The sequence below is a fragment of the Alligator mississippiensis genome, chromosome 4 (genome assembly GCF_030867095.1).
Source record: "Alligator mississippiensis isolate rAllMis1 chromosome 4, rAllMis1, whole genome shotgun sequence".
In the NCBI taxonomy this organism is placed as follows: domain Eukaryota; kingdom Metazoa; phylum Chordata; order Crocodylia; family Alligatoridae; genus Alligator; species Alligator mississippiensis.
The window spans coordinates 237,828,323-237,852,854 of NC_081827.1; the positions used below are offsets into that span (position 1 = coordinate 237,828,323).

Genomic DNA, 24,532 nt, shown 5'->3' on the forward strand with positions numbered 1-24,532 from the left:
ATAAATACATAATTACTAAATAATATTATGACTGTAGATTGGAGGTTTGCTACAATATGAAGGAGAAATAAATAATCAATTTTTCCTACTGCTCACAGTTTGTTCCTAGCATGCTTTGACAGCATTCCTAGAAGAGCAATTACAAGAAGAATTTGGCGTAGAGAATACTTTTACTGTGTAATCCTTGTGTGCTACTAGTTCACTTAAACTGTTCGGTCACAAGTCAGAATACCACGATAGTGTTCTATTACCACGTTCCTCACAGGAGTGCCTCTCATATCCAAACCTGCTGAAATACAACTTGATAGTCACTAGGGAAGAGATGGGCAATTCAGAAAGCAACTGCCTTCCTAAATCACAAATTCAAGGCCATACCATGTAACTTCTTTAAAACAGAGAGTGGATTTCTTATGCAGCATACATAAAACATAATATCTGGAACAGACAATTTGATCTGTATTATGCAGAACAGGATGGTCCCTGCCATTATCTAAATAGATGAGGCAGAAAACAGCATTAACCAAACCATGAAGTAAATTACTCTTAATTTGATTTACAACAAATAAATACAATAATGTTACTTTACTGGAAAATTAAAGGAGGGTTTTAAGAGCAGATGAGAATGGCTGGGGAATCCCTGATGCACCGGGACACAAAACTGAGAAGCCAGTAGGATGGCAGGCACAAAATGTCAAATAAGAATACAAGGAAGCAAGCAGCCTGAAAACTCTGGGAGAGCTGCAGGGCCAATAAGAGGGGGAAGTGTGTGAAGAGATAATAAAATAAACGACAGTCCCAGAATCAGCCATCTTCTCTGATCATTTTCACTACATTTGATTACATTATTCATACCCTACTTGAGGAGCCTGGCAATACTATTCATGTGCTCTTAAGGAGACTGATGAGTCATTTTCTTATTCAAATACTACCTACAGCACTGTGTACAGGTGCAAATAAATTATAAACATACAGCAACTCAAAATTATCTGGTATTTGGTCCTCCGGTGTCATGATAATTTAGTTTCAAAATGTCTCCCCTGGACTCCAGAAATGGGGACAGCCGAAGCTAAAGAAACAAAATCCCTGCAGTGCACAAAGCCCAATGTGGATAGTTCTGGACAGCTGAATGATCATGAGCCACCACTAAAGTGTAGTAAGAACAGGACCCAAGTGGTTAAATTGATTGCTACCTGGTAATCACATTGGAAGGTAGAAAAGTGAAGATGGTGAATACACTACACAGCTTAAACAATTATATTATATATAAACAATTATATATAAACAATTATATATAACATTCAATAATATTGTAGCTAATTACCCTGTTTTAGTTGATGTGCAGCACACCAACTGGTCTGAACATTTACACTGGGCAGCTGAGACAGGACTTAGGGAGAAAGGCTTTGAGGAAAAGTGGTAACACTGAGGGAAGACTGACTCTCCACTGCAGAATACTCTTTAGAAGGGCTGGGGTCTGTGCTGTCCAGCACAGCAGTAATGGGACAAGCAACCAAGTTAGATTCCACCTCCACTTCAGAAATGAAACCCACCCAGCCTGCAGTGCCTCGTACTGGAATGCTGAGCAAAGCAATTTTACTTTGCCAAGCTGTGGCTTAAATATGTACAATGAAGAGTTAGGAGACATTCTCTTAGGGGTACTATATCTATAAAAAGCTCATTAAGCCTCCATTTAGAAAATCAGAAAAACAAATATGAGCTCTTTTCCAACAACCTTTTGATTCTAAGGCATTCTATGACACTCTTGGAGCATTTCTCTTACTAGTTCACCTAGTTTTATTCCTCATCTGCACTTGAGTTACAGTAAGAAGATATATAATATATGTGTGTATGTGTACATATCTATCTATGCATACATTTATTGCCTTCCCATCATTTTAGAACGTATACAGTAGATGCTGCTGAGCATCCACCATAGCTAAATCTTGATCTTGACAATGGGCTCTGGTGTTACTTAAATATTAGTAGCAACTAATAAAACAGATCTGTAGCTACCAAACTAAGGCAAACCAATGTGGCCCAGCAGTCTCTCTCCACTATTCCAATATCTGCTTCCTGTAGGTCTCCATGCCAAAGGATCAGTTTGCTAACTATAACAATCATTCAATCAAATGTAGCTGGAGGACAGCTGCTCGGTCACAGATAAGAATCTGGTGATCTCTCTCTACAAAGCAGTTAGGCAGAAGCAACTGCTGTGTTAAAGTATTAGAGAGGCATTTGTTTCATTGCCAACATTACAAGCCCCTATCCATTCTTTGGTCTCATCTGACAGACTTGTCTGCAAATTCATTTCTTCTTTTCATTCAAAAATTGCTGCTGCCATCTCTAAAAGCACTTTTCTGCTCTGCAACTGCCACCCACTGGCAGTCACAGCAGTATGTGCCTGGCAGACCCAGGCATCTGGGGAGACAGAAGCCAAATCTGTAGCTGGACTGTGCAATACTGACCCTGGACCAGACAAGCAATTCTCAGTCCTGTATTGCCCAAACTCGCCTGTTATACAGCCATTCTGTATAACAGGAAGGCCACTTTTTTGTCATGCAAATTAGCCCCACACCCTGCTCAAGTGTCACTTGGATCTCCTTTCTCTGCTCAAGCTGATGCTCTGCTTTCTGTTCCCTACTCTGTGCTCCCTGCTCAGTCTGCTGCTGTGCTCCCTGTCTCTTTCCTGATCTGACCCATGCCACAGACAGAAGCTTCTCATGGTATCTGTGGCTCTCAAGCTGCCACCCCTGCTATATAATAGATGTGGCCATTTTAAAATCATGTTTTCTGATACTAAATAAAATAGGACAAGACCTAGTCACATTCCTTATTTCCACAACTGACAATCATAAAGCCTTAGAAAACCTAACAAAAAAACAAAAGCCAAACAAAACAAATAGTTTCACTTTAAACTGCTGAATTTAACAATGTTAGTCTGGATTCTACAACGGCGAAATAAAGAAAACAATGAAAGAAAGTGAGCTCTTGCATTATGCCCAGGAAAACACAGCTTTCCACAAAGTTCAAACATGTACTCAAAGGATATACTGCTGACATTTTTACTCCACTGAAAAAATGGCCATATGACTTCAACTTATTAAAAAACAACTGACAATATATTAAATGTGCATCTGGTAAAACAATGGAGAAAGCATCTCACATCCTCTGATTTTGTAAAAGTGGATTAAGCTTCCTTGGCCTCTGAATATGAATTATAAGACCACAGAGCAAGACATAGGTCCATATTGACATGATATACTGGTAAAAAAAAAAAAAATTAAAGAAAAATCTCTTACCGGCAAATCATTTCTGTTGTCAGAATAACTTTCATCCTTTTCTCCTTGAATTTGCTCATGGCTTTCTGATTTTATAAGGTTTTCAACAGGGGTTATATCTTCAAATTCTGCTTCTGAACCCTTCATTCCATCAGTTTCATCTTTTACAGGAACAGTATCAGACATCCTCATTAGAGAAGCTTACTTTAAAATTCTACAGGAAATATGAAGCCTTCAGGAAGAGAAAGAAAAAGTATATATAGATACAGAAATATGTATTACCAAGTAGACTTTACATTTTAGACGGATTAAAAAAAGATTCTCTCTCTCTCGCACACGTTTCTGCTAGTAGATGCCTGCAGATCCTTTATACACTCTCTCAACACCTAATAAATTGGACATTTCAGATACAGCAGCAGACTCCAGTTTCAATATGCAAAGTTAATTTTTTCTAACTGAAAGGGGGAAAGACCTTATTTATATGTTTATTTATAGTAATGCTTTATTTTATATATATATGATGGATCAGCAGCCAACCTAATCCACTGGTGTACAAAATTCATCAATTTAATGAAGATTCATTTTGCCTAATTCTATTTCCAGATGAAAAATTACAGTTATGACGTTACATGTCAAAGGTAATAAAGCTAGTAACTAACTGCAAAATTATTAAATACTCTCTAGCGAGAGAAGAAAGGGAAGAGAAATATCAGTGGAAGTCAGGGTGGTGGAAAAATAGCACCCTGTAACCATGGAAGACGTAGAAATGTCTCAATGACCAAACAAATTCTTGGAGACATTATCTCGCCAAATCACAACTTCCTAACAACTGGTGCTTCAGGTTTCATTTTATGAAAGAAACAAACAGATGAGACTAAAAGTTATACCACTAAATACATACAAAGGGATTTTAAGCACACCATCAGAAAAAGATCTTAAGAGTAGTCTGTCAAATACAACACATAGACCTTGTTACCTGATGTATTTTACAGATTTGGGAGTGTGTTCTTCTACAAAAATAAAATAAAATAATCCAAAGTTCCTTTTCACAGTAGTCAACCAAGATGTCAGTTGTAATGAACCATCTGCAATCTGGCAGGAGGAGTCCCATGTCCTTGTCACCAATGTAGAGTCCTGGACTGAACTATACTCTCTTGACTCAAAAATACCATCCCTTTTAGATGCCTAAAGTAACAAAAAACATTGATAACTTTCATTAGTGGAAAATGAGAGGTCTATTTTTAAAACAAAAAATACAACAACTCAACATTTTTCATTTTGATTCAATGTGCTTGTCTTATTTACTTTACTTTTTAAATTTGCAGTTTTTTCCCCCACAAGATTTTTACCAATCAATTTCAACACACAAATTAACACAAACTAGAGAATCATTTTACCAGTACTGCTAGTTATACGGTGATGAAAATAACGCACCTATGGCATTCTTTAGGAACAGAACGTACAATAAAGGATTGTTTTATAAAGACGACTTAGGAAAAAAAGAAGTAGTTCTTGATTGTTGGAACTCATGAAACAAGGTTAGTATTAGTACTAGTGCTCATTTTGTATCACTATTCTTTTTTCCCCCCCTCCTGGTTAATTGTGTAATAGTACCTCATGCATCCATATTCAAAGGCCAAAACCTTCCGCTACAAAAGACATTTTCATGATTACCCTTCAGTCAGGATTAACAAATCCTAAAAAATGTGAATGTTCCCCATCACCCCTTTTTCCAAGAGTCATCTCATCAAGAAATAACACCACTTACAATTGAAATTAGAAGTGCTAGATATGAGAAGGAAATGAGCACTAAACCAAATATAATCTGTGAACATGGTGGAATCAGAGAGCAAAAAGTGCTCAAGTCGTGAAGAAGTAATTTGAAGATGAGCGCCGTTCTCTAAAAAGCAGAGAATTCTAGGGAACCAACAAAGGGACAAAGTGACACAAAACCATGCAGATGCAGAATTGTATTTCAACACAAAGAATATTTTTAACACCTCCGTTGAATATTTTAGCTTTTAGGTGCAATATACTCAGCAAGAAAGATGGAGTCAGTGAAGTTTAAAAATCAGTTATTTCAGAAAATTAAGATACCTGGATTGTGTTAACTAGAAAAACCACAGGTCTATAATTAGAGACAGGAGACTGTTTATAATTACTGAAGAACCATTTTTACCCAAAAGTTCTGAAGAACTAGTGCAAAGTCCCCATTAGAACCAAGTGTTTAAGATTTGCTTAATATATAGGGCCAAAGCCTAGAAATTGCAGAATTCCTCTCTTGTGAAACACTGAGTGTCCTTAACTCAGTAGGATTTTAGCACTTTGAAATATCAAGCCAATAGGGATATTGGGAATAGAGATATATATGACAAACCTGGACACACAACCTATTGTGAAAATTAATTTTAATGATACAGCATCATTTTTGTGGATTTAGTAGTACTACTTCCTTACTACAAGGAGATTACAACAGTCAATAAAACAATGGAAAAGAAACATTTAAGTCAACAAATTCTGGCCAAATGCCTTCTATCATGAGGAAAAGGAAACTTGTTCCACACAGAGATATGTCCTTTTTGATTCACATCGTTATAAAAATACTATGACAGCATACACAGTAAGGTATACACCTACATCCACTGAAATCTCTTCACCCATCACTGGGGTGCACCCAAGCTCCATGCTGGAAGGGAACACTCATTAAAACCGTACACAGCCAAACTTCACAATAGCTCGGAACAAGAAGAAAAACCAATATTGTATCCAACAGAAACTCCAAAAAGAGTTTTGGTTCAGAGACTATAACATTTCCAAACTGGAATGTACTCTAGTGCACTGGAATGACTATCCCTTCCCTCCCCCAAATGCTAAAGGATCTTTTAATTATCACAAGTGGTTGGGGAGTTCATTTTACACAGACCACCTGAAAGGAAGCAGCTCAGCACCAAACTGTCCCTTGATGTTACACCGAAGCCATTCCTCTGTAGTGATACCGGAGAAGTACAACAGGTTGAACAGACAGTACCTGGAGCCTCTGACCAAGTATGACTATGCTTGGTCAATGAGATTTCATGTGCTATGTAGCCGAGAGGTTGCACGTATTGGTAATTTCTATAATAGGTTTATACTAGCAATGAATACTCCTACCTACTTTTAGGTCAGGTCATTTTTGTTTCTGAGAAATGGCCACTGAAGTACAGGGGTTAGGATTTAAATACACCAAAGTTTAAAAAAAAAAAAAAAAGCAGAAAACCAAACCTTGCTTCTCCTCTTGCCCCCCTGTCCAACTTTTCCATACAACACTGTCCCATTTACATCAGGAACGGAAGAGTAAAAATTCTGCCTGAAGGGTAAATCAAAATGAAAACATACAAAGTGATCCATTCTTGCTAGTGCTGCAAGAACATCACCTTTTTAAGGTGGAAAGCAAACTTGGGAGAATTCAGGATCTAAAAACAACATTTCTGTTCATAGAGGCTGTAACAACTTTGGGAATCTCACTCCCAGTCCCACCTCACCCCAACCCCATGGTACAGGCTAGGACCAGCGCGTGAAGCCCTGACCCCATGTGCCCCACGGTCACCCATGTGGGCTGAGTGCGGGTGGCACGGGACAAACTGTTGCTCAGCATGGGGGGAAAGTGGCCCCTCTTCCTCCCCATGGCCAGCGCTTTCTGGTGCAGCCACTCAGAACCCACGAGGGGCTGTCCAGCATCTCCACCGCATCACCACCGCTTCTGACCTGCCCCGTGGGGCAGCGCAGAGCAGACATATGGCAGCCGTGCGCAGGCTCCAAGCAGCTGCACAAGGGAGCGCCAGTAGCGGGAGGGGCTGTTTCCCCCCCCCCACGCTGGGACTAAACCCACCATCACATGTACAAGCGGTCCTGTAGTCTGATTTAAAACATGCAGATTCTACTCTATATAATCTTCATTATATTTTAATCTTTTGTAATCTATACAAGTTTCATTATATAACCCTTAGTGCTAGTGACAGAATTAAATGTTGTAGTCTGGATTGCCTATCAGATGATCAAACAGCTGAGGAATAAGATACAGTTCCTTGCTCTCTCCACAATTTAGTTAAAAAAAACAAAACCAACTGATATCTTAATGCATATTTCATGTATACACCTAGCCTAAGGCACACATGTTATGCTTTACTTGGTTTAAATATCAGTAGAATGAACATAAACAGGAAACATACATGTTTACCTGAAAATTTCCTTTCATTAAGTACTCACGTCCACAAACCCATTTCAAAGAGTACTTAACCCAGCTTGCAGCTTGGGGTTAGAACCAGACCAGTCAGTTGCTAGGAGAAAAGAAATGCCCACTCCAAACCTCACGGCCCTGAAATCCTTATATCTGGAATATTTTACAATCAAGATAATTCAGTCTTACTTCCCTAATTTACACAGGTGGAATACATTTGAAGAAAAAGCACATTTTTCTTATTCTACAACATGGGGAATTCCCCCCGTGAAAGAAAAAAAGATCTTTGGCTGTCAAATGCCACTTCTACTTCATTTCCAGATCTGTTGACCTTATTTAAAGAAGAACATTTTCAGGTAAGAACATATATGTTTTTCAATCTTGTAATGTGCTAAGGCCCACTGATTCGTTACAGTGGAATTTTCACTGCACTTTGACTTAACAGTAGAAAATGGGATCACCCTTTAAATGCAGACAAAGTATTATATAAAAAACTTCCTTTTTCTTCCAGGCCAGTGATTATCAACCAGGTTGCCTTGGCACCCTGCGGTGCCTTAAGATCCTTTCAAAGGTACCATGGGGTGCTACACAATGTTAGGTGTGCAAACATAATTCAGAAGACAAACCCAGACCATTTCAAATAGGAATTCATAGTGTTAAAAACATTCTGACTTGCTGTGGTCCTTCTGAGTTCCTTGCAACAGAAGAATTGCTCTAGTATTTTTCTGAAGTCAAAATGAGTCAAAATGAAGGTCTAGCATTTTCCAAGGGATACGTTGAGCCTAATAAGGGGTGCTTGAGCCTAAAAAGGTTGAGAACAATGTTATAGGCAGGAAGAGGTGAAGAAGACTTCTCCTAAGGAAATTACATTGGCTAAAAAGACAGGATGGTGATGTGACTGTGTACAAGATCTTAATACAAGAAACACAATATCTCTGTCCTGAATTGATCTGGTGCTTCAAAAAACCAGACTTTGCTGGTTAGCAGAAGGAAAAATACTTCTTGATTTTGTATTGAGAATGAATGCCAGGAGACTTCTGAAGACTACCTGCCTGAAACACACAATAGGAGTTCCTATTAGAAAAGGCTTCCAATTTTAACATCTGATTAGAGATTGTAGCTACAGAAGATCAAATATAAATCACACCTGTTGCAAGGTTTCAAATCTAGGTAGTACTAGTAAGGAGCAGAACAATACTGCACAGAACTGGCATTCTGCTTCAACATTTATACACTGACAAAATTCAGTTGACTATATTTTTCCAATCCAATCCATTTTTTAAACCATAGAGGTGCAAAAGGCAGAAGTCAGTTTTTGCCAAGCAATCCTGTTCTGGGCAAGTTCTTCAATCTTCTCAGGCTGAATGAATCTTCTTAACTTGTAAGGTTGCTGTTTTGGACATGATGTTCCGTAGAGGCCTATTACAGATGCAGATGCAAGGAGAGGGAGTTGAGCTCAAAAGCTTTTACTGCTCTTTACAGAACTGGCAGTACTAGCAGCGTTGGTTAGTGTTCTCGACTGACAGCCCAAGGGGAGGAGACAGCTGAGATCTGTTGTCAGAAGCATAGCTGATTGATTGGTGCAGGCTCTCTGGATTTAGCCCTGATTTTTTCTGTCTGCTGACAGTGTGGCCCCTTGCCCCCCTCCACCCCATCTTTGTAAAAATGGAAGAGCTGCTTGTTCACTGAACATTTTTTTTTTTTCAGTTTTACCTGCCTCCCTACCTGAGGAAGAGGGATGGTGATGCAACCACCACCAGACTCAGTTGCGTGGGAGACGAACTCAGTCCAAAGCCAGGCAAACTCCCCAGTGAAATATGCAATGAAAGCAGCGAAGCAGGAGCACCGGTCACTGCTTACACATCATGGGGTGAAGCAGAACTGAGTGGACAATCTCTCCTAACAGCAAAATTGCAGCCCTAGGACACAGCTGACACGTTGTGCCAAACTGCTGGTCTGAAATTGAACGTCAGGTTTGGAACTCCTCACAGGAAAAATCCAGAGCAGAGACGTGACTGACGGGACCGGTTCTGCCTCCATGCTGCAGACTGAGGCTGAGGCATTGTAGTGAATCTCTGGACCTAACAAAGCAAAGAATGTTTACTCGCAATATTCGGTTCATGTGAGAAAGTTTGTAAGTCACTTTGATATATTCAGTTTAAAGGTAACATATGGAAGAGCCTAGATCATTCTTTGGGTTTGGTTCCCTAGCTCTTGTGAAGGTGAGGATGTGCGAACCAGCACATCAAACAACTGGATGGGACTACCGAGGTGCTAGAGCTGAGGGGAAAAGGAGCATCCTTACATGCTGAAGTTGCATTTAAATAGCTGCATGGCTCATCCTCAACTTGGCAGCCCACTGCAAACCGAGTGGGTTGCACGCTATCCAAATATGAACCGTCTGGGTTCTACTATATTATTATATAGTTTAAATAACTCTTCACAAACAGTGCCACTGGACAGCGAAAGGAATGAAAGTCTTCTGAGCTATTAGAAGGTAACCACAAATATTGCTGCAACTTAGAGCTTGTCTATGTGATAAATGACGGCAAAAATAACCAAGTTATTTGTCATTCATACCTTTCATTATTTTGGATCTACTCAGTGTGTGGATACTTGTCTGAAACAAAAACAAGACTATTCACACAGACTGGGACCAAAATAATGCAAGGTATGAAATAGATGATTTCGTTATTTTGATTTCATTTACAATGCAAACGCATACCTCTTCTGTCTGAAAACTATCAGTGAGAATGTACAGCGAGGTCAATGAAGAGAGAGTGCATTATTCTGGAGGATTAGGATACAAACTTCTTGTGTGCTGGGTGCCTCATTTAGATTCTTTATCTGGTAATAAAGAATACCAATGAGCAGATAAATATGTTTGTAGTTCTCCATTCCCGGACACCAATTTTTAAACAAGAGTTTTGTCTAGTAACTCGTATGTGGCATAAGCAAGCAAATAAACACAGAGAAGTGTTTTCAGGTCATAGAAAGGGTCCTCTTGGGCTACTAAGTCCAAACATTTATGAATGAGCTCGCCCTGGATGAGTCTGCTAAAGGCTACTATGAAAAGGGAATTGAATCAAGCCTGGAGTGTTTTGCAGAAATGGTTATATGGTTGTTCTATATTTCTCCATGTATGAGATTACCCCTCCCATTTGGTCAGAGAAACAGCCACTCTGAGGATTTTTTTTTTTTTTTTTTTAATTTCTGCATTCCAAACAAATACCAAATCCGAGAGTCAGTCCAGAACCATAAGTGGCCGTACTATTGGCAAAATCTCCACCCCCATCTGGGGCTTCAGATGCTTCCAAAACCTTTGGCAGGCATCCTACTTGCAGGCCCAAGCCCAGAGGCTTGGGGTTCAGATGCAACTGAGTTTTGCTTGCCCTCAATCGTAAGGCCTAGGGGCAAGCCAGGGAGGAGTCTCCCATTTCCATAAACTGGGCTTAAAGGCAAGGCCTTCCCACTCCAGCAGCTAAGTGGGAGGTTTACTATACATTACCTTGGCAAATACTGTCCCCATGCCAGGAGAGTGGTTTTCCCCAGTGCAACTAAGAAGACTGCCTCCATGGTCATGGTGTTTCCCTTGCCAGGTAAGCATAGACTACACTTGATCTGAGCCCACAGGAGCCACTTTGAGGAAATGGGCTCCAATGTACCCAAGATAAAGTATCTTGACTATCAAGCAGGATATGAAATCATCATCCTACCTAGGAAAGACATTTTCTCTCTTTTTCACATGCACTCAGGGTGCATTCTTCTCTTTTGCTTAAAGCAATGGTTTCAAACATCCAGTCCACCAGCTGGATCCTGCCCATGGGGCTTGTCAGAATGGCTCCTAGAGTTATTGTGCAAGCAAAGCCAGAATACAACCCAGCAGTGGGATGGCAAATTGCAGTGGCATTAACCCTTGTGGCCAGATGAGTAGCCCTGAACCAATCCTCATGCCAGATCAGGCCTGCAGAGCAGCCCCATGCACTGGATCCAGCATGTTCCCAGAACCAGTCTGGAGTACAGCCAGCAGCATGGCAAGTACTACCCTGCAATGGCTAATTGAGTGGGACTGGTTTGGCACATGTCACAGTAAGGCACAAATTTGGTTCAAAACCCATGGGCAGCAACCCAGGCCAAAAGATAGGGCTCTATGGGCTGTATCTGACACCTGGGCTGATATGAATGACAGCCCTGTCTTCAATTATTTCCACTTACCTACCTTGAAAACTGTTTCAAATTCACTCAAAAATAATCTGAAATATGAACATACATTCAGCCATGGAGTCACAGAAATAGCTAGCTGAGAGATGATTAAACATTTTTTGAAACTATTATGTTCAATCTTGAGATGGAAAAAAATAAAATATGGAGAAAAAAAAAAGGCTCCAACTAATATCACACAGAAAAGAGATCTTGGTGTCATTGCACACAGTTGATTAAAAACATCAGCTCAGTGTTCAGCAGCAGTCAAAAAGGCAAATAAAATGTTAGAAGGGGAACTGTAAACCAAACAAAATGCGTCACCATGCCCTTTTATAAATCTGTGGGTCTTCCACACCTTGAATAGTGTACAGTTTGGTCCCCACACCCTGCAAAAGGACAGAGAAGAACTAGAAAAGGTACAGAGCAAGACAGTAGTGGTGATCACAGAGAGGCATGGAGATTAGGACTTTCATCTTAGAAAAAGAGAAATTTGAGGAGGGACATGATAGAAGACTACAAAATATTAAAAACAGCACAGAGAAAGGGATTTATTATTTATGATCCCTCAAAACTGTTAGGAATAAATGGATATAAAATGAAACTATTAGAAAGCTGGTTTAAAACCAGGAGGAAGTTTTGGCCTAGGGACAGACATTAAACCAACTGGTTTAAGTGGTCAGAAACCAATTTAAACCTGTAACAAAACAGAAGTTCAGCTCATATAAACAGGTTTCAAAATGGCCAAAACCAGCTTAAGATAGATCTGGATGAATGCAGTATCATATTTAAGTGATTTAGGTTAAACCGGTCTATCACACTTCTGTCCCAGATCCCCTCCCAACTCAAGTTAACGCGCAGTCCCTCAGCATCCCAGGATGGTTTGCATCTCCCTTGCAACCTCCCCTCCCCCTAGCAGGGTGGGCAGGCTAGCCTTTGCCCGCGCTGCCTGCTCCAGCTGAGCAGGGCCAGCCCCTCTCCCCGGCCATCACAGAGATAAGGCAGCAAAGCCTCTGTTCTGCAGTCATGGTCATGGTCCTGCCTGTGCCTGTCAGCCCTGCGAGGTGGGGGAAACGGGGAAACAGAGCCCCCTCCCCAATCCCTGGATAGGAGTGTTTCCCCTCAGGTGTGCACCAGTCACTGATGCGCAGGAGGAAGGAGTGGGGAGCAGTCCCTCCAGCTCAGGGCCAGTTTGGATCCTGGTGCCTTAGTGGGGGTTCCTCTGCCCTGCCACCTACCCCCCCCAGCCCCTGGTGCAGAGGGAAGTTTCTCCAGCCCAAGGTCGGCCCGGGGCCCCATGCCTCAGTGAGGGTTCCCCCATCCTGGGCAGGATCCCCTGAGCCCTGCTGCCAGGGCAGAGAGGGAATTCCCCTCTCCCACCCCTCCACATGGTCCAGTGCCAGTTTAGCCCCACCCCCACAAGTGCAGGAGGGGGAATAGTCCCTCCAACCCAAGGCTGTGCCCACATCGGGGGGGGAGGGAATCCCAGTGGGCAGGGTCCCTTGAGCCCTGCTGCTGGTGCAGAGGGGGAAATCTCTGCACCCAGCCCTCTGCACGGTCCAGTGCTAGCTTAGCCTCACCCCCACGGATACAGGAGGGGAAACGGTCCCTCCAGCCTGGGCCCCAGTTGTCTCACGGGACTTTGCTTGGGGCAGGGCACAAAGACCTGGGCCAGCCCCAGGCTGAAGGGACTGTTCCCCCACATCTGTGGTGTGAGGCTAAGCCAATGCTGGGCTGCAGCAGGAGGTGGGAACTCCCCCTCTGGCAGGGTTGGCAAGGTAGTGACCGTAGTAGACAGGGGTGTAACCTGCAAACCAGAAGTTACCAACCCCAATTGCTAGACCCTGCAGTGGGAGAAGGTAGAGAATTCTGGACATGCCTTTTTCACTCACCCCTTCAGCATACAGTCTGCCACTATTCGAGAAAGGCTAGTGGGCTAGATAGACCTGTAATCTCACCCAGTAAATGGCATTTCTTATGTTCTTATATACATGACCCATCTTGATTATTTAGTATTTTAACAGTATTATTTAGTATTTTGAAAGTTCGTTAATCTCTCTCTATTGCATCGCCAACCCAATATTATATACTTTAAGTTATCCTACAGCCCAATTATGCTGCTAAACTCCTCTATTGTTACAGCCCCATATTTCTGACTTCCATTTTTCCAAAGCTCAAGACATTTCTTATGTTCTAAGCAATCCATAATTCTGCTCCTCTATATCCTTCTTGAAAATTGCATGTTACCCATTCATTCTATGGCTGTTCCTTTTGTCTATTTTACCTAATCCTGTTTTGGGGTTTTTTGGCTGTTTTATACACACACTTTTTTGCTCACCATCAAAAAGGCCCAAAACTTTAAAAGACCCTCCTTTACAATAGAAACTATAGAAAACAAACAATGCAATCCAAGCACAGGGTACAATGCCAGAGGGTACCTGGTTGTGCCTTTAGATTGTAATCTTCAGGGCCAAAATTAAGTAGTAGATTTTAGCTGTTGCATGTTACCATATATAATGATATACCTATTCTATTAATAATATTTAAATACATGTTTTAAAATAATGCATGTCACAATAGTTTCTGAACCCAAATTTCTTGTGCAAGAGTAGGGATTGGGAAAGAGAGAAGAAAAAGCCAAACAGGGCCAAGCTGTGCTTTCCAATATTGCAGGTCGTGTTCCTTTGAGATATTCTTGTGTATTAGATTTTACTAAAACAAACATCCTCTCTCTCTTTTCTATGCTTCCTTCCCCCACTTGTTTTTCTTAAATAAAGATTAAAAACTAGATACAAATATCTGTATTAACAATTATACCACTAATCTGTATTATTTTTGTGGAGGAAAAAAAATTCTAAACTGTAGCTATGTAAGGCCAGGTCAGTTTTAAAGTGATATTCATGACAGTTTATTCAAAGTTCTTACCACCCTGCCCTTAGGGGGAAAAAACCTAATAAAGTTTTCCTATTTTTTGTATAAAATAGTAACATTTACCAAATTATGTATTTTAGTAAACATCTTATTTAACAGTTATTTTAGCTCAGTTACAATTCTTTTTAAATGCATCAGAATTTTAAAAATTAAGTAAAATCTTTAGAAAACAAAAACTCATTTTTTTTATCCTCAAATGCAATAAAAATTACTGTTATTATCCAATTTAAATTGTTCACAAAGTCTATGTGAAAACAGATGATGCTCGTTGAGAAGGAATTATAAATTAAAAAGCTTCTTTGTGTTCAGACTATAAATTTATGTCACCTAAAATCTTAAAATATTCAGAAATTGATTCTTGCATTCATATTTTAGAAATGCATCGTATTACAAAATGTGTGTCGGCACCACCTGTGACCTTTTTCAAATGGATATAGCTTAAACATTTAACTGCTTTGTCTAATGGCCCAAATCTTCATTTAAATTAAAAAAAATCCCACACCTGATATGTGTTAAAATGGCAGCATAGCAATTCTGTTAAAAAAGAAATGACACAGAAGCTATGGTTATACACAATCCCACTTTCAGTCTTAAAACATAGGAGTCCATGTTTTGCCCTTCATTTCCCCACCATCCCTAAAAATGAAAAATTAGGATAGATACCTAAAATTGTGTAAGATATACATACACGCTAAGGTTTAAGGTCCTACAGCTGGTGATTTTAATAGTATTCTAATTCTAGTAGAATCAAAACCTTTAATTTATTCAGGGGTTGTAGGGGATCTTAGGGATCATGCATCAAAATTTTAGCAACCAAAATAGATAATATCCAGGGAATTTCTAAACAAAGGAATTATGATAAACATAGTAAGAAGATTTAGTGATCTGTAAATTACTGTATTATTGAATTTTTATTTTTTGTTCCATAGTCACAAAGTTTCTATAGGCCAACATCAATTAATTTTACCAAGAAGCCTTATAAAATGCATAAGTACAGTGAAAGAGCTTGTACATACATACTCTTGCTACTTGTTAAAAAAATGCAACCATCTACTATCCTATCCCATATAATTTACAGGTAATGAAGATACCAGAATTATCAAGATGCATAATAACAAAAATTAAAAAGCTATTAATGTCCTTTGATTAACACTAGATTTTTTTAACAGCTATAATAAAGCTATGATAGTTCTGGGCTTTGTTTGTTAGTTTTACAACTTAAAAAAAACCCAACAACCCAGAAATGACACAGTCTTCAACAAATTATCAGTTCTCATTTCTAATCCCCACACTCCCTGAAAAAAAACCTGATTCTATCATCTAAACTGGATTTACATGATACAAAAATGAGATTAATGCCTTGCATAGATTTATAAATCTATCATGTCTTGTATAGCCTGTCCTCAAGCTGAAGACAGAGGAAAGAGTCTATTTCTGGTTTAACATTTATCTATTAGTTTCTTTATAAAAGAAAATATTTTAACTTTACTTAAACCTACTTACTATAATGACAAGAGGCCAGAAGTGTAAGAAAATACTTTTTAAAACTGATTAACTGAACAGGTTTTCTCCCCATTTTTACAACCTATAAGCACATTGTGCCTTTTTCTTAAAAATGATACATTTATAATGATTTTCTGATTCTGGCACTGTTATTGTATTAATTTATAATGCTATTCTTGCTAGATTATTTTTATCAAACCAATCTGCCATACAATTACTGCTTTTTTTTTTTTTAATAATCTGCCTTGAAATAAATGATACATAAGGATTTTTATCTGTTTGTAACATGCTTATTTACATTTTCTATGCTAATGAATTAGGCCTAGAAACTGCTTTTGTGAAAAAATAATTGAATATAATCATTGGCTGTAACCAGTCTGTAGAAGCTTTTTAAAGCTTCTTTTCAAAATATTTTTAAACATTATATTATAAAAGTCACATACCTGCATCATACTGGCATTTAGCTTCATTATGCAGAGTTACTGAAGATAGGTTTTCCATAGTATCATATCAAGGCTCTATATTGCTCCTTTTTAAGAGCTTACTGAACAAATACACTTAGTGGATAATTCAAGCATTTGTAGGTACCTGCTCAAGCAGTCTGTTAAGGCACTTGCTGAAGCCTCAGAGACAATAGAAAATCAACAGCTGTATGTTGTGATGTCAGTAACACTCTAGCCAGTCACCACACAGAAAAACTAAATGCATCACAGGCTATACTGAGCTCTTCATTAGCAATTCAGTAGCAAGTGATGCAAAAACCTTGTGAAGCTGTAAATGCGTTATAAAATGGCTGTAGGGATTTTAATCGTTCTTCCCATTAAAATTCTGGGGCATGCAATCAGACCTTCTCCCACCAGAAAAAGTTTATACTATGCAACTCTTTTCTTCCTGCTAATTAACCCCAAAATCAATATTGTATGAAACCAGTGTTGTGTGCAGTATTCATTTTCCTTCTAATTCCATATATAAATACAGTCTAAATTTATTTATTCCATTTCATATCATAAATATTGGTATAAAAACACTCAAAAAAATAATAACGCTATTTGTCTCTTAAGTACTTATATGGCTCTCATCACAATAACATCTGAACATTAAGATCCAGATCCACAAAGGCATTTAAGTGCAATGAATTGAACTAGAGTCTGTAGCTGAATCTAAGCTTTTGGACTGCCGAGTGCTTCTTTATTGCATTTTCAATTGCAAGGGGAAAATAAACTGTGAGTATACGTCAGTTTGGTTGCTCTATGTCTCTTGAGAAATCAGTTACTTCAGTATACCAGCAGCTGGACTCAGGAAGAGAACAAATTTCTAATGACAGATCTCATGCTACACCGAGGTGTTTGCTGGCTGAAGCTACTCAACTCAGAGATTTTCCAAGCAATACATTAAAAATACCCTAAACCTGAATTGAGATACATGGCAGAATGGTAAACTAGAGCTTCTTCCACCTCTGGAACAGGTGATGTGTTTGGGCCTGGAACAGGACAACTATCAACACCTAAATGCAGGAGAAAAGCTCCACCTATCATTTACTGCAATATCAAAGGACCAGGATTCCAGAAGTACTACACCTCAATAAAGCTGTCATGACTAACATGCATAAAACCGACATAACAAGGCGGTGTGGGGCTGAACTCAGTCTTCACTGTTTCTACTAAGCATTTTGGCACATATCCCATGGCACGTTGTGGATGCCTAGTGCAACTTACAGGAGATTCAACTAGCAGACTCCCACAATTCCTCTTCTGGAAGCCGTTACTTTGATTACTGCCCTTTTAAATTGTAGTCAAACAGCATGGAGGAAAAACTACAGAGTATCATGATCAGTACACTCTAGCCCAGGGGTGGGCAAAATGCGGCCCGGGGACTGGATGTGGCCTACCAGGCCATTCTATCTGGCCTGCGGGACCCCTAAAAAATTTAGAAAATTAATATTTATCTGCCCTGGGCTGCCTGTCATGCGGTCCTAAATGGCTGGCCAAAACTCAGTAAGCGACCCTCTGCCCAATATAATTGCCTACCCCTGCTCTAGCCACACCTTCGCTTCCCATCAGTAATGAATCATAACTGCTATTGTTTGAACTCTATGCCCATTGAGAACCTGACCAGGTCAATCCCACTATTGCTTTATCCAAAAAAAGATCTGAGCAACAGATCCACGGGCAGAGGAGGGACTAAAAACATGTCTGGAGAAGAGAAGTCTGGCTGTGATAGTGGTGGACAGAGCAAATCAATCTCAGCAGCTACAGAGCAGGTAGACTACTAGAAACATGCTGACACCTAGTAGGCTTTGTATCATCTGCAATTATACCCCACAGCATTCATACTGATGAGTACAACTGGCCCAAAACCAGATTCTTCCTGCATAGAGAATCTTCCTTCACTAAGAAAAAAACCCCCAACTTTTCTCCACGCTCAACACTAAACAAATAAAAGCAAATAGACTCTCTTTATAAAAAACCTTTTTGGAAAATCTCAAGAAAAGTCTTTCTCCATCCCACCTCAACTACACGATAGCACCAAGCCAACCAGCACATACACAGGTGTATAAACACAATGCACTTTCCCCATGGTTCCTGCCCTCTAGCCCAACAGATAGTTTGGCATAGGGGGTGGGAGGAGAATGAATTAGGAATAATAGTCTTTTTTCTGTTATCTTCATAACTAGAGGTTTTACTTACGGGAGGGACTAAAATAAATATTCTTCAGAGAATTCCATGAAGAAAGAACTGCTTCAAAACAGCCAACATCTCCCAAGAGTCTCAAGGACATACTGGCCTCAGTTTCTTTCAGGTATAATGTCTTCTTTTAAAATGGTTGCTCTCTCACTGTTCATAACAGAAGTGAATCTGTGCTACACCTTGGGGAAAATGGCAGTCCCCCATGCTATAAGAAACCAAAGATAAGTACTCATAGTACCGGCAGAAGAAAACTGTGGGCACCTTAAGACGTCAGTCCCAACCAGAACAATGGATCACAAAAGATCTTGCCACACATCATTAGACACTGTTACTTGCCATGGAAAGGAAGTCTGCCAACTGGTATCACTACCAGACATCTTTTTAAATTAAATTATCATGGTAAAATATAAATGGAAAAATGCATACTGAGAAGTTCCCACACTAGTAGTTGCATACAGCTTAAATGAATTCACAGTGCTATACTGTAAAATATTAATTTTATTCTAAAATCTGGGGCCAATTCAAACACTTCACAAGTCAGCATAAAGTATTTATCAGCTAAACATTAACAGTGATCAGCTAATTGCTACAGTGATCCTATGAAACAATTTGTAAAAGCTTCAGCCAACTAAATAATGTCTATATTATATATCCTTAGTCATTACAGATACAGACAATAGGAAGGAATTAAACCACCCCCCCCCCACCAAGATTAAATTTAAAATTTATCTTTCCAAAATCTGAAAAAAGCTACATTTAGTCAATGTAATTTAGCATCAACAAGTATTCTATAGCACATAGTAATTAAGTACCAGGGAGACCAGAGGGTGGTGTGAAAGAGGGAATGGGGAGTAGAGAACAAAACAGATCTAAGCAATTTAAAAAAAAAATTTAAAAAAAGCATGGAATTGTTCACTGAAGGTACAGGTATGCATCAGAGCTCTACTCTGGTGTAACAGAGAATTCCCACAAATTTCAAAACCACTGGTGTCAGCAGGGGGTATTGGTCATTTCCACTGCAATAAAACTATAGCAAATATTGGAATATTGAGCAATCGATTCCTTTCTAAGCAAAAGGTGAGAAGTTATGATATTCTTAATACTTAAAATTAAGATTAGAGATCCCAATATTAGGAGATGCTAGGAAGATATACCAGCCTTTAATTACAATGTATGCATCATACGGAGAACCATTAACCAACACTAATTCCTTTCTTCTTAGACATGTAATGTAACAGATCCCCACTAGATGTTGTAATACACTCTAAAAAGCTAGGAACGGCTTTATGCAGAGACTATGCAATCTGCAACTATGTACAAAGAATAGAAAAATAATTCTACTAGGTGCAAAAGAAGGCAAGGCAGGAAAATAACTTACCTTGAATATAATAAACATAATTATCCTAACAATTTCCCTCTTAAGGAGGAAATAAGGAATAATATGAAACATCGTTGCATGACAAATTCGTATCGGAACACATTGTGCAGTAGCCACGTAATCCTTTAAAAACATGTTAGCTACCTTAAGCTAATTGATACTCCATTAGCTAGGGATAAAAACATATTTTTAAAGAAGAGCAGCGTGGGGCATTCTGATCTCAGAAATAGATATCACAACAATAGCAAAACAACTTTTTATTTGATTCACATTTCAGGAGCAATAAACACTTTTTCAAATACATAAAGAACAATCATACTGATTATTCATTTATCTCCTGAATAGCAAGTGATCGGATACCCTGAAACTGTAGACCTGTTAGAAAAGAATGAGAGAGATAATCAGACCACCAGCCACTTCCAACTGATTCTCTTGATCAGGGGTCAGCAATCTATGGCCCATGGTCTGAATCTGGCTCATTGGATCTGGTCCACAGATACAGGACTTTGGCCTGTTTGGTGGTGGTGGCGGCGGCTTCCCCAGTGCCACGATAGGGAAAAGCAATGGATACTTCACACGCTGCAGTGGGGAGCAGCAGCAGCAGGCACTTCCCCTGTGATGCAGCAATGGGAAGCAGCTCCAGCTGTGTTCTAGCACCTGCCCACCTGCCTTTGACCCAATGCTGGGTTATTCCAGCCCACGGCCTGAAAAGGTTGCCAACCATTGCTCTTGGTAGAAGAACCTAATATACTGCTATGCTGAAAGCCTAGACATGGAAGAACATAGTAACTATTTCAAGCTAGGAAATAAAGTGATCCCATAAATCACTTTACAAATCAATATACAGAGTTTCTGCTCCTAGTAAAATTATATAATAATTAAGAGGGAAAAAATGTCCCTTTATGTTTTAGAATAAAAGAAGTCTGAGTAACAAGCATAATGGATTTATAATAGGCATAGTTAAAGATACAGCCCACGGAGCCTCCTAGTGCTGGCCCTGGGTCTCAAGTTGACCCAGTATATTATACCACAGACAATGCATGCCAGACTAGCCCTGCGTGCAGAGCCCAAGACATGCACTGCATAGAGCACCCACACCAAGAGCTGCACTGTACGTGGCATCTGCCTGGGGCCAATCCAGGTGCCCTCCTGCATGCCAGATCCAGCACCCATGAAGCCTGCTCTGGACCCAGCTTGTGTGGTGAGGAGAAAGGTGTCCATGCCCTGTGCCATTCATCTGGCCCATTGACTGGTCTTGAACTATTCATCCAGTCCACGGGGCCACATGCTTTTGACACCTCTGATTTATAAGAACAGAATTTACCAGATTAAAAAGACACAAAAGTTAAAGAGAATTAGCATACTAGCAGACAATGAAAGGCAGATCCTCTTCCTTGTCTTATGGACTTCTAATGCTTCCTTATCCCTACTCTATACTCCCTGCCCAATCTCCTATTTTGCTTCCTGCCCTATCTCCCTGATCTGCTGTGTGCTGCACACAGAGGCTGCCTATGCCACAGGATGACCAGTAGATAGCTATTTCAAACTTCGCTTAAGCATTTGCCATTACTTCTAATGAAATCTTACCCTAAAAATTAATTTAAATTGGCCTAGATATGAATAATCACAGACTGAGAACTGACTGTGTTTTCAGACCACAGGAGAGGCTGAAAATGGAGAACAGTTCTGGTAGTCATGAAGAGCTCAAAAGACAATAACTGTAAAATAAAGCAAACATACGGACCAGAAATAAGAAATATTCAGGGAAGACTAAAACACAAACACAGACAACTGGGTTAACAGGAGATGAATGTAGCATACATCCTCTTCATACACATGGAAAAGACAACTTATAAAGAACTACAAAGTAAATAAATCTTCACTTATGAACTGAAAAAGAGTAGCTTTTCTCAATTCTATAAAATGGTTCAAGGGAGACACTCAGCAGTCCTGATAACAGTTTAACTCATACATGCTGGGTACGTATGCATGTGTGCTTTACCGAGTAGATTAATTAGCTCTGCAGTACAGCATCAGTGTTTACACATGTGGTGGTACTACGCTGCAGTAAAGTACTTAACACCACAGTTAGCTAGTACTGCTGGGGACAAGTACAATCTTATGGTGGAGTACTGTACTGTGACTAAAGGTACATGTAGATAGTGAGCTTGGTTGCAAATTGCACCTGGTCAGCCCAGCTAGACTCCTAGCTGCCGCCTAGCCACACAACTCTGCACATCCAGCACCCACATACACCAGCCAGCCCCTCCGCTGCCTGCAGCTGCCACCTAGAACTGACCCCCACTGCCACCCTGTCTTTGCTCCATCCTAGCTCCAATTGCTGCTGTCCCAGGCAAATGTGTAGACACTGTGCCTGGAAGCAGTTTACTCTGGCTTAAACTGCTCCAGAGTTAATTGTTTCACATTAATTGTATGTGTAGATCCATCCATTAAGCAGCACAAAGAAGCATCCACACACACCTTTTCAAGCTGAATTCTTTTAGGCATGCATCTTCCAAGCAGTTAGAAAGTAGAGACATTTTTGGATACAAACATCCTAATCATTACTTGTCCAAGAATTCTGTGAACTGGAAAAGAGATGCAGACAGATGTCATAGTCTACAATTGACAGACAGACAGACAGACAGACAGACAGACAGACAGACAGACAGACAGACACTTGGCCAGAATGGTTTAGTCAGGGATAATCCTGCTTTAAGCAAGGGGCTGGACTAGATGACCACTCAACCACAACAAGACTGTGACTGGATCCAAATGGTTTTGGACAAAAACCAAAACACTCTCAAACTCAGTTTCTCTCTGCCATAAGCAGATAATCTAATTACCATTGTTTTAGTTCTAAACAAGCATACATCACTTATTGCCTCATTTTTGCTGGAAGTAATAATATTCTTAAATTATTTTTGAGGATTATGCAAAAGTAAAACAGCGTCCTCCAATTTATAAGAATTGGAAAATGCAGCAAGGGTATGCTAGCAAATGCAGATAGTGATGAAATAAAATATATGTCATTACTGTCAGCAGATAATTACTGTGAAGGTCTATATGCTTTTAGTGAAGCTGTACTGTATGGCAAGAAATACTGATGCTAATGAAACCTAATGGTCTGGTACTGCTAATTACATTCAGTTCTAAATACCACATAAATTTAGGGCTTTTACGTAAGTTAAAACGAGACATGACTTGAAGCAGCCATAAGGCCTAGGGGCAACTGAAACCTCTAAGTGTGTTAAAGAATGGAGACTAAAAAAGTATCTGCATTGTGGTTCTCTATCCAATGCAGACAACTGTCCTCAAGGATTAAACTTTTTCAGTAAACTGTGAGACAGTTACATAGTGGACACAATTTTCATCTTCATAACCAGTTTTAAAAATACTTCCAGAGTCCAGTTATGCTGAAGGAGATGGTGGGGGCAGGAAGAGGGAATCCATACTAACAAGCCTAATGAGCAAACACTACAGACATAATACATGTTTAGCTACACCGAGAGCTACATCTGTGACATAATTTACCAACAGTTTTCAAGAAACTAGATTAGCACTAAAATGATCAGATTTTTCAAAAGGAAAATGTCTTGACATTATTGAAGCAAGTAGGGGAAAGAAGATAGACAAGGATGTGCAGCGAACATTTTTGGTGAGTCGAGGGTGGTGAAAACAGGAAAAGACATAATGACTCTGTCCACTCCTCCCATTCCAACCCTAGTTTCCCTTTGTTTTTTACCAGAAAGTGACCTTGATTCCTTGTCCAGAGCAAAGGAAATTTAACTAGAATGAATGTGTTATAAGTATGGTATGGAAGGACCTTGGAAGTGATAACTGCATTTATTCAGCCATTCAGCCAGTTCGACATCAGATTATCTGATTGCCACAACACCTGGGACACCTACATTTTGGTAAAAATGCAGCGATATCAGAGCTAGAAAAGACACATTCTTGGTTTCAGAGGGACATGTTACACAAGAGAAGATGCTCTTGGCACAGAGAAGTTTTATTTAAAGCCATCATGGCAATTAATCGGGAACACGAACCAGTTATTTTCTTTTGATGATTAACTGCATGCTGGTTGATTTTCTGAACAGTCAGATTTTCTGGACCTCAGAAGTCAAATACAGTTAAACTTTAAAAAAAATTTCTATACATAATTGAGGGGAGCTGCATAGTTCAGTCAGTAGGGTGACTGGCTACAAACTGGAAGAACCTGGGTTCTATTCCAGGTGAAGGCAGTGGGTTTCCATTCATTATTTCCAGTTCCAGCACTGTCGTAAAGCCCACCCAGCCTCCAGTCTGAAGGGTGCCAGACGCTAGCTGGGGGTAA

At 39.8% G+C, this 24,532-nt stretch overlaps 1 protein-coding gene across 13 annotated transcripts in view; it reads right to left on the reverse strand.

Moving 5' to 3' along the window:
- The window catches only part of R3HDM1 (R3H domain containing 1), a 170,310-nt gene that overhangs the window by 98,243 nt on the left and 47,535 nt on the right, over nucleotides 1-24,532 (reverse strand). For 11 of the 13 annotated variants that reach the window (XM_059727417.1, XM_019480431.2, XM_019480434.2 and 8 more), the window contains 2 exons: nucleotides 4,255-4,463; nucleotides 3,300-3,510 (listed from right to left, as the gene is read on the reverse strand). In XM_059727417.1, the coding sequence (XP_059583400.1) occupies nucleotides 3,300-3,470 (171 nt within the window). In that variant the 5' untranslated portion in view covers nucleotides 3,471-3,510; nucleotides 4,255-4,463. Of the gene's footprint in view, nucleotides 1-3,299; nucleotides 3,511-4,254; nucleotides 4,464-16,571; nucleotides 16,732-24,532 lie in introns of those variants that run through there. The other 2 variants (XM_019480432.2, XM_059727418.1) reach the window with 2 other exon arrangements.